Here is a 10,086-nt window from a genome sequence, read left to right on the forward strand (position 1 = left end):
ATTAAAGCTGGCTGAGAGCTGACTTCAGGGGCGAGCACTCATCCCTGCCAAATCATCAGCAGGAAGAAAATCGTCTTTGTCTCCGTATCAGAGTCTGGCTGAGAGCTGCTGTTAATTCTGAACAGCAGAACAATCTGATAAGGAGAGCAGAAGGCTCTCAAAAGATGATGTGAGGCGAGAGATGGAGTTGGAACACGACAGCAGGATAATGAATCGCTGGGTGGCTGGGACAGAGCACGTCCCCCCGGTCAGCCGGGGGCTTCATCGGCTCCGGACGCCGGGGCAGGCGGCGGCAGCCCGGGAGCCTTTCCCTCCGCAGGTGCTTATCCTGGAAAAGCCCTTGCTGACCTGATCTTTACGGCTCCCAGAGCCCCGGTGGGATAAGCCACTCTTATTCCAAGGCTCGTATTGCCCCGCACTGGGAGCTCCTGTCTCTGAAGGGGTACAAGTGATGGACTCGAAAGCTGCGTCCCACCCTGCGGATCCCCGACCCGTGAGCTGGCGATGCTGCTTGAAGCATCGGTGCTTGAGGCGTCTGCTGCGGCATCCCGCTGTCCATCCCACCCCGTGCAGAGACGGCCAGGAATCAGAGCCTGCTGTCATTTTATCCTTCTCTTTGTCTGTCGGTCACCAGGTTGGCTTTCAGAAATAACCGCAGGTGCCAGCACCCGCAAGACATCTCCAGAGAGCGACCAGAGCGGGGCCGCCCGAAGCCGCTTCTGAAAACGTGGCTTCTTCATCACCTTCTCTGCAAAACGGCGGTCGCAGCGCAGACCTTCCTCCCGCAGCGGGCTGCGATGTTTCCTGACCCGAGATCCTAGAGAGCCCGTCGATTAAGCAGCAGGACGGAGTATTCTCGCTGTACGCTGCTGCCAGCTCCCGCTTCGATCGGATTGATCCCCTCGGCTCAAGTACGCGGTGAACCACCGTTTATCCTCATAGGGGCGGTGGGAGCTCCTGGGAAAGCGCGGGGAGGACCAGGCTGCCGCGAGCGCGTTATCGGCGCGCGTCGAGCCCAGACGAACGGAGCGGCCTTGGCGTGCGTGGCCGTGCCGCCGGAGGCAGCCGCCCGTGCTCGCTTCCCCACGGGTACGCGTGAATCCTAGCGGTGGGCTAAATTTGTGCATTGCCTCGTGCTCGATAGGCGTGTTTAACGAATGTTTACGGCCGATTGTATTCCACAGAGACACTAATCAGCCTCCGCCATTGCCTGATCGTTATTTTTTCTTAGCCACTCGCTGGTTTAGGTGCTGCTTTCAAGCAAAAGGTGCTTCGAGGCACCTGCTGCCCGCCTCTCCTCCCGCCGCCCCGTTCCTTGCTGCCTGCTGTGCTCCCTCAGCCCGGCCGGCGTTTTGGCCGGCGACGCCGGCAGCCACGGCCCTCGCGTTGCTCTGGCGAGGCAGCGCTCGGATTGCCTTAGATTCCGCTTTCTTCTGCCCCATCTTGAAGACAAATTACTGGCAGCCCGACGGCGGTGATGCATTACAGCACCGGCGCCATCCGTCCCTCCGGGAAGTTGGAGGGGGTGGAGAAATGCTGTTTCACGCAGAGAAGAGGGTAAAGTATTGCCTTTAAAAGGTACAAACTTTACCTAACGAGGGGCTAACGTTTCTTTTGGGCCTACTGGTTTCTCGCACCTGAAAAATCCCCTCCCGTATTTGATAGCAGGTCTGTGCTTGTGCATAGCGGTCTGGACAAGACACTGCTGCCGTGGACCCGTCCGCACCTACTGATAGTTTGCTTTTTCTCTGTTGCTATGCCGTTATCAACAGCTCCTCTTTTTGTTTAGATTGGCGCATCTCCCGGCATGTGAATTATTGCCGTGTAGAGGAGGGCTGCTGTTGCTGCCTAAGCAAAAAAAAAAACCCTAGTGAAAATGCTGCTTGTACCAGCAGGAGCTTGTTTGATCGGCAGGAGCTCAACAGCTTGCTTGCCCTGGAATAAACCGTAACACCCTGAAGTAAAGGCCTTGCTAGTTACACCACACGTAGCGTCACCTGCAACTGCAACAACGCTGCCCGGACGCATCGCGCTTCCGCAGGTATGCGGTTTAAGCGATGTTGTAAAGAAGTTTTTTTAAGGGCTTGAACAGAGGAGTATGTCTTGCAACTCTAATATGTCTATGTCTTGCAACTCTAATATGTCTATGTCTTGCAACTCTAATATGTCTATGTCTTGCAACTCTAATATGTCTTGCAACTCTAATATGTCTTGCAACTCTAATATGTCTTGCAACTCTAATATGTCTTGCAACTCTAATATGTCTTGCAACTCTAATATGTCTTGCAACTCTAATGTCGGCCCTTTCCTTGAGCAGCCCAGGGTTAGGCTACTCAGGTGTAAATGTTTCTATATGGTAAAAGTGTGGTTAGGTTAAAAGTAGATAAAAAATAGCTTGGGTACTTATAAAATAGCTTTTTTAAAAATCTTTTGTTTGTTCGTAAGTGGACAGCTCAGGTCTTTCAGTCCTACTGTTCACCTGGCCGCCGAGGCAGGCTGAGCCGGCCAGCCTCTGGAGCCAGCCTGCAAACTGGGAGGGCTGGGCCCTGCTCGATCCGAAGGCAGTCTGCGGTTAAATGCCAATCCACAAGCGCTTTGGCAGGTTTAATTCTCTGCTGAAAAGAGGCTGCTGCAGCGCTTCAGGACCTAATTGACTGCCTTGTGCCGACGTTGCCAATCAACGGGCACCAACAGAGAACACTGGGTATTTCTGACCGGTGCCCAGCAGGACTGAGCGACGCTCTCCTGCGCTCGTGCAGCTTTCCCGCCCCTGCCCGAGCCGGCAGCGCCGACGCGGCGCCCCTGGAAGCCAGCCGACCCTCCGACAACGCGGCCACGGCGCGGCTCGCGGCGGGAGCTGGCGCCGCCCCGGGATGGGGGCTCCCTGTGGGCACTGGATGCGGCCGTCCGCGAAGGCCTCTTCGTCACCCACCGAAATGGCCAGCGCCAGTTCTGCTCTCCCCCTCCGTCACAAAGCACTGGTTTGACCTCCGTGGTACTGGCTTATTCTGCTCTCTTTTTGTCTTTTTTACTGGAAGTCCCCGGAGCCGAGGAAAACGATCGGTGCCTGTTCTCCGTGTGCGGCAACAGGACTCGCCCCCGCCGTCCTGGCAGAGCGCGCTTTACAAACGCAAAGGGTGGAAATAGCCGGTCCTCCCTGCTACGCTTAAACGGACCCTCCCGCGCAAGAGGCTACTCGGAGTAGCTGCTATTTGGGACAAATCAGGGCAGACGACCTTCTCGTTCTTCAGTCGCCTGACGAACGCACCCGTGCGTGCCTTGCCGGAGCATCGCTGCAAATGCAAAGCCCTCAGCTAATTGTGTACTTGGGCGACAGCTCTTCCCCACCCCCTGCCTTGGGCTTCTGAGCCGTTTTTTAAAATGAAACGGTGCGAGCTACTCCCGCCAAGGCCCCTTCTCTAGGGGAAACGCTAACTTATGTGGACCTGGGACAGTAAGTGGGTCAGCACGGTTATTCTGAATACATTTCTTTCTCAGATAGCTTTAATGGGAATAGACAAAATAATATAAAGCATCCTCACAGTCATTGCTAATCACAAGAAGGAACTGTATTGACTACAAAACAGCCTGGGTACAGACAAACTGCATCTTTCTCTTTGTACGTACCACTTCTGGTAAACACTCAGAAGCATCTTTGTTACAGCTTGACATCACAGGTGAGAGAGGTTCACAGCACTGTATCTGCACAGGAAAGCAGACTTATTTTTAGAGAGAAATGGAAAGGAGCATTTAAAAGATGACAAAACCCACCCTCCAACAAGACACGAGACTTGCAAGTCTGGTATCCCTGACGTACAGGTGATTCACCGTATTTCTGAAGTCTTTAAAAAAAAGGTGTTTGTTCTAATGGAGAGTTACGAGTGCGACTTCTCTGGGCACGGCGAGCCTGGGGCGGGCGGTTGTACTGACAACGCCGAGCGTGGAAACAAACGCTGAGTCACGACGCCGAGGCAGCAGCACCAACAGCTGTCGCTGAAAGAGGTAACAGCACCGTTCAGAACCGCACAGAGACGGGAAACCAGGACGGCGTATGAAGAAGCTACTTTTAAAAATGTATTTTCGTACAGGTACGTAATGAACACGGTGTGGATCCGGCGTGCATGAACTGCGGAATATCCCAGCAATTCCCGTCTTAACCAGCTCCGTCCGCCAGAAGACGTGCACGGCTTCCCCCTACCGACCTCCGGTGTCCGTGCCAAGACAAAGCCCAGGTTACAGAAGCGTTACTCTTACACCAGCACATGATTACAGATTCTTTGATTAGTAACGGGAAATAACCCTCTGCAGAGTTAAACAGGGTGAAAAACAGTTAAATACTAGAACATATTTAAAGTCAGATAAGTCTATGCAGGTCTGTGATGAAATAAGTTATTTGCAGCCTCCCTGGTTATCGCTCTTGGTTTCCCGATACAGAATCTCATCTGACCCTCTTCTGGAGAGGCTGAAGGGGACAAAGAACAGGTACAAAATGATCAACAACAGAAAAAAAATACTGCCCCTCCAGTCTATTCTATAATAGCGAGTTTGGCCAATACAGTGGGATCTTGTAGGAGGGTACACTGCACGGAGAGGAACGTTCAATAGTTACCATGCCACTGATACCATCAATTTAGTGATTGCAATGATAGCTTCCTTTAGGGCTCCAAATTTGTGTCGGTGAAAAAAAAATATCTGTCTTCCTCCAGGCACAGCTCAGGGCCAGCTCAGGCTTAAATAGCGAAGATCTACAGAAACCACCACAGTGGGCTTTGCACGAAAGAAAAAAAAAAATGCCCAGTTGAGTAATAAAAAAGGTACAAGACAGGAAGAAAAACTGCTTCAGTGGTATTATCTGTTCTATTCTAGACCCTTATGTTTTCTGATGCTTCTGACCAACTGCTTTTTTTCGTTGAATATGTCTGCTGATGAACTACACCCAATTCACGGTCGGACTGGAATGCTCAGGTTGCTACGGCTGGGAGAGGATCCAAGTAAGATTTCCGTTCAGCCTACGCTGCGTGGCAGGCGTTCCACTCTTGTCCGTAACAAATGCCAGTCGCCATCTCTGGAGGTCCAGAGCTGGGTTTTTTGTGTGTTGGGCTTTTTTGGTTTTTTAAATGACTGATAATTGGCACTTTTGTCCCCCCCTCCCCCCCATGATTACTGTCGCTGGGTACAACTTCATCAGGGCTCGGACCAGAGGCAGCTCTGTGGCGTGGCCGGCGCGTATCTCACTGCTCTGCGGCCAGAGGTTCTTCCTCAGCCTCCTGCTTCTCTGGCTGGCATTCCGGAGGGATGAGGTACTGTACCTCCTCAGTACTGATTGCCACTTTATCAGGCTGCAGCCATCGCTTCAGATGTTCTAGCGTGCTGAGGGAAAGCAAAGACACAGAGTGAAACACGAGAGCAACAAAGCCTCACAGGAACGTATGAGAAAAGTCTCGGGAAAACCCTCCGTGTGTATTTCTGTCACCTCTGTAGGTATTCCTATAGCCAAGGGCTGGCAGCAGACGGGTCCCTGTGCCAGGGGAGCAAGGCAGATTCTGCTATAGATGAGCTTTTTCAACTACAGTTAGAAAAGTTTTATGCTCAGATTGTTCTCGATGAAAAGAATCCTTAGCAGGTACCTCAGCCTTTACAGTCCCGAAGCACTAGTCTGCCTCTGTAGCCAAAGACTACAATTCTACTTCCAGCTTTTGGGCTGGGAGTAAGAAAACTAGCGTTAACACAAACCCCACAACTGCCTAATTGTGACGAAGATTAGGAAATACAGGGGGGAAAGGGAGGGGAACAAAACCAAAACAGGAAGCACATAGAAAAATGTGTGACCATTAAAGAAGAAAAAGGCAGCATGTGTACTTTCTAGAATGCTAACCATACTACAGATTCTATAGATGTTTATAAATATATACTAGCATAATTACTGTCTTACAGCCTATCTCACAATAACTGGTCTGACCAGAACAGATCTACCCCCATCTTTCTTTAAATGCTGGCTATAGCTCTGAAAGTTTAATATTCTGATTCTTGAACGTATGCGCGCGCGCTTGTGTGTATGCTCATCTCCTAGAAGCGCGGTTCAAGTCATTCAATACTGCCACAACAAAATTAACTTGCTCTCGCTCTTTCACAAGAGCAGAATTTCGCTTGGTGATGTCCTTGAAATTATCTGTGTGCTTAAAAGTTAAGGCTTGTTTAATTGCGTGGGTGGGTGAGAATCAAATACTTCGGCACCATTCAGGAGCGACCTCTAACTTCATAGTCAAATTCTAGGGAGGAAAATTCTTTCATGGATAACATCCCCAGCCTTTAAAAACAGTAGAAAGAGCAAATACATCTACAAAAGCTTGTTTTTAAATATAAATCACATTGAAGTTAACTGGTCAAAGAAAGAATCTAAAAACTCCTTATAAACATGGATTATTTTTCATACTTAAATTCCCAAACTAGCTTAAGTAGATTTTCTTCAAGGGAGAAAAATAATCTTCTTTTCAGCTAGAAGCAATCATGAAAAATGTCAGCTCAGAAAGGAGAAATATGGAGAGCATTATAAGTGATTGGAAATGCAAGACTGCTAAAGAAAAGGGCTCTCATCTTAATTCACACATCATCTGTAAAAGGGTAATGGATGAGAGAGCAGCAGCACTGTAAGAGAGGCAGGGAAGGGAGAGCCACTCGGGAAATCTAATCTCAGGACTGGTACCAACCCTATAAAGAACTTCAAATCCCACTTGTGTCGGAAGCAGTGCTTAACTGGGCCCTTGCAGAGATGTAGGGAATGGCCCGGGGTTCACTTTTAAAGTTAAGCCTTAAAAAAAGGCAATCTGAGACACGTTAGACATCCCCTCCTCCACTCCATTCCTTCCCTACCCCGAACGTGACAAGGGAAATTATCAAGCAGGTTCTGGTTGTTTCCACGCTGGATCGCCCCAGGGACGCAAAAATCGGTGAGCAGCGTTGAAGGTTCAAACCCTACATGCTCTGTGCGTTCCCCGCCAGTGCGATGCAAACGGCCATTATCACTGTTTCAGAAAGCCTGTGACAGCTTTTACCACGTGGCAACGCGATGTTATTTGTGCCATAACGCCCTGTCACAAGTCCTGACAAAACCTTATTTTAGTTTTTAAGAAATAAAGCCTGTTTGCCAACACGGTTAAGTGGTAACCCCTTCTCATCGACTTGTGTATTACCTCTCATCAGAGTCATGGCCCTCTACATAAAACTCAGACTCAAACTTCTCCTGCAGGAACCTGTCCCAGCATTCCTTCTTAGCCTGGGCGAGAGTGCGCAGCATATCCTTGGAGGTCACCTCTTGAGACAAGCCTTTAATTCTCATCAGTCTTCTCTCTGCGAAGAGGCAAAGGAGGGGTCTTTATTATCTTTATTATGTTTTTCTGCAAGGGAAGAAAAGAAGTATTCGGATTTCTGTATCAAAAAAGTTAAATTAACTTTTCAGGACCGAGTCATATTTTAAAAGTCATTTTTCCCCCTGTATTTCAAGTCTGCGTGACTGTGTTTCTTGTATGTATACAAGATGATATTTTTAGGTGATGCTTCTGAAGGAAATAAGGGTTATGCTATCAGTCGACTCTGCCCGTTTTTGAGTTTTAGTTTCCATGAAATCACCCAGGAGGGTTCAGATCTCACAGGCATTAAGTTCCCACAATTTCCATGCAAATTGGCATGGAATATAAATCGCACTAATAATGCCCAAACTGAGGGGAAAAAAAAACGCGAGTGCGGCAGTGTTATCAGTTGGCTATCTCGTAACAGAACGTGATATTGTGGTTTCTCAGCCACAGGGGACGATGAAAAGCGCCTCCTTACCTACCAGACGCAGGGTAATCCAACTGCAATACACAAAGCTACAAGAAAGCAAATTTCACTTATTCCTCTGGTCACAAAATCCCATTATAATGGTTTCCTCCTTAAATCGGGTCAGGTATCTGTCCAAACTACTGCCAGGCTGATGCTATGATTTCACAACCACTAATCCCAGCCAGGTACAAACCTAGAACAGGTTTATATTTCCGCTGACTTAGCCAGAATACAGAAGAGAAACTTTGTGCTAGTGTTATGCTTTCATCCTGGCTGTGAGAAAACAGACACGGATCTAGCCTGAAGCCTGCTTGTAAAAATTAATCCACCGGCATTTTCTGAAGAAGTTGGAACCGCAGCAGTTTATTAATACCAGAAGACCAATTTATGTCTTGTGGCTGTGGCACCCTTGGTCTGATACTAAGAACCCTACTTAGTGCACTGTGAAATAATAGTCTAAAACAGCAAGTAAGGCAAGATGGAAGCTCTAGCAGAAATGAAAGCTTAAAAAGCCACTTCTGCCACCCATTCCTCCTGGCCTGTTTCTGCGTGCAGCCTCCTACGCAAGCCAAGACAACTATGCGTGTGGCCGCGCCGCAAACCAGGTTACAAACTGACCCGAGATAAAAATAACTCCACAGGAGGGAAAGAAGAGGAAAAGAAGAGCCATAAAGATGGAATATTTTGCTACGAGTGGAGGGAGCAGCAGTCCAACTGCTGGAGAGCAGGGGAACCCCAAAGCTTCCTCCTAACAGGCAACAGGGGCATCCATCCCGAGGCTGAATGCTGCTGTACAACGAGGCCGCTGAAGGGAGCGGGAAATACTGAAAACAGGGTGAGAAATTCCGTGGCCTTAGAGCTAAAGACTGCAGCGCTTAGCTGTGCTAGGATGTTAGCTCCAGTACTGGTAACTTTATCAGCCCTCGTATCAAGCGTTTCTATCAGCTGTTACACTGTTCACAATCAATTTATGGCTTTATAGATTATGTAGGAATTAAGAGAAGCAATCGCGCAAAGACAATCTGCATGGTCTGTCATCTTAAGATACAGATTCTAGCAGGCGTGATTTGGGAAAGCGCCAGAGCTTTCTTTCCCATACCCGTCCCCCGCCTCTCCAACCAGAAAACAGGTCACAGAAGAAATTTCACTTTTCTCTTTCCACTCAGAAGCGTCTCCTGAGACTCCACAAAAAGAATGAGACAAACACTGGTAACACAAAAACACATAGGCTCTATAATGGGTTCGGAATGCATTTCCCCTCCTGACATCAACTACAGTGGAACTACATGCTCTTCAGAGAAAAAAAAGCAGTGTCCCTACCCCACTTATTTTGCGGGAAAAAAAAAACAAATTCTTTGGTTTGTACTTGATAAAAAGTTCCTTTCTGTGGCATAGCTGAAGAAGCTATGACCACGCTTCTCATTCCACTAACGCGCTTGCAGGAAACGAGTAGATGCTCTATTAAATAGTTGCAAGACACCTTTCCAAGCAGAGCCGCGAGCACCGTCACCTCGGCCGGTAAACAGAGCCACAGCTGTCATCAGGCACCTCACGAAGCCTTAGCAGACACTCACCTAGGGATGCTAAATACACCTCTGAATCATTCAGGGGTGCCCAGGGCTTCAGGTTTGTTTGGGAAGAGCCATCTGATCCACTGCCCTGGCTTCCTCCGTCGGCGTAGGAATCCGTGAAGGAGTCTGTAAAAGCATCGCTAGCATCCTTCTGGTCGGGATGTGGCAGGCACGAACAGATCTCAGCCCAGAGGTCTTCGCTGGACCTGGTGATCACGGAGTCAACGCTCTCAATCATTCTCATCGTGAAGCCCTGAGGTGGGGGGAATTCAATGATGAACACCGAGCAGAAAAACCTCTCTCCCAGGCCCCCCCTATCTACCCCCCTCTGCCCAGGTCACGTCACCAGATGTTTTAGGGACCTCTCATCCCCCCGGGGCAGCGCGGCCTCCCTCCAGAGAGCCGTGACACGCTCTAGCGTGTGGCATTTGTACCCAGGCCCCAGCCAGCCCCCCAGGGCCCCCGCGGGGAGGCAGGCCGCGCTGCCCCTGCCCGCACGGCGCCCCCTCCGCCCCTTCCCCTGGAGGCCCCTGTCACCACCGCTCCCCGGGGCCGCCCCAGCCTCTTCCCCGAGGACACGGAGGGGACATGGAGGGGCCGCCCCGGTCCCCGCACCCGCCTCGGCCCCGCCACCGCCGCATCCGCCCGCACCGCAAACACGGGAAGCCGCAACAGCTTCTCACCGCGCGTCGATTGG

General features: G+C 50.0%; 1 protein-coding gene across 6 annotated transcripts; it reads right to left on the reverse strand.

Moving 5' to 3' along the window:
• CCDC32 (coiled-coil domain containing 32) lies at positions 1–10,072 on the reverse strand. 6 transcript variants are annotated; one of them, XR_014228886.1, is made up of 6 exons: positions 10,009–10,049; positions 9,393–9,642; positions 7,191–7,347; positions 3,818–5,370; positions 3,628–3,702; positions 1–1,848 (listed from the first exon to the last, which is right to left on the reverse strand). XR_014228886.1 is itself a non-coding variant. In XM_082318411.1 (4 exons), the coding sequence occupies exons 2-4, from the start codon at positions 9,631–9,633 to the stop codon at positions 5,232–5,234; spliced, it is 537 nt and encodes a 178-aa protein (XP_082174537.1). In that variant the 5' UTR covers positions 9,634–9,642; positions 10,041–10,072; the 3' UTR covers positions 3,555–5,231. The 6 variants fall into 6 exon arrangements, 3 of the variants coding, with proteins under 3 accessions (XP_082174537.1, XP_082174535.1, XP_082174536.1); XR_014228887.1 differs by having other exon boundaries at positions 3,628–5,370; XR_014228888.1 differs by lacking the exon at positions 1–1,848 and having other exon boundaries at positions 3,555–3,993; positions 4,087–5,370.
• Positions 10,073–10,086: the final 14 nt, after the last annotated feature.

This window comes from Platalea leucorodia (assembly GCF_965183815.1).
Source record: "Platalea leucorodia genome assembly, chromosome: 7".
NCBI lineage: Eukaryota > Metazoa > Chordata > Aves > Pelecaniformes > Threskiornithidae > Platalea > Platalea leucorodia.

What these genes read in the sequence shown, in the direction of transcription:
- CCDC32 (XM_082318411.1), bottom strand. Translation starts at nt 9,633, where the DNA reads ATGAGAATGATTGAGAGCGTTGACTCCGTGATCACCAGGTCCAGCGAA. An exon ending in GGTGTATTTAGCATCCCTAG is followed by an intron (nt 7,348 to 9,392) that starts GTGAGTGTCTGC and finishes GCCTCTTCGCAG; the next exon opens with AGAGAAGACTGATGAGAATT. An exon ending in GGCCATGACTCTGATGAGAG is followed by an intron (nt 5,371 to 7,190) that starts GTAATACACAAG and finishes GCTTTCCCTCAG; the next exon opens with CACGCTAGAACATCTGAAGC.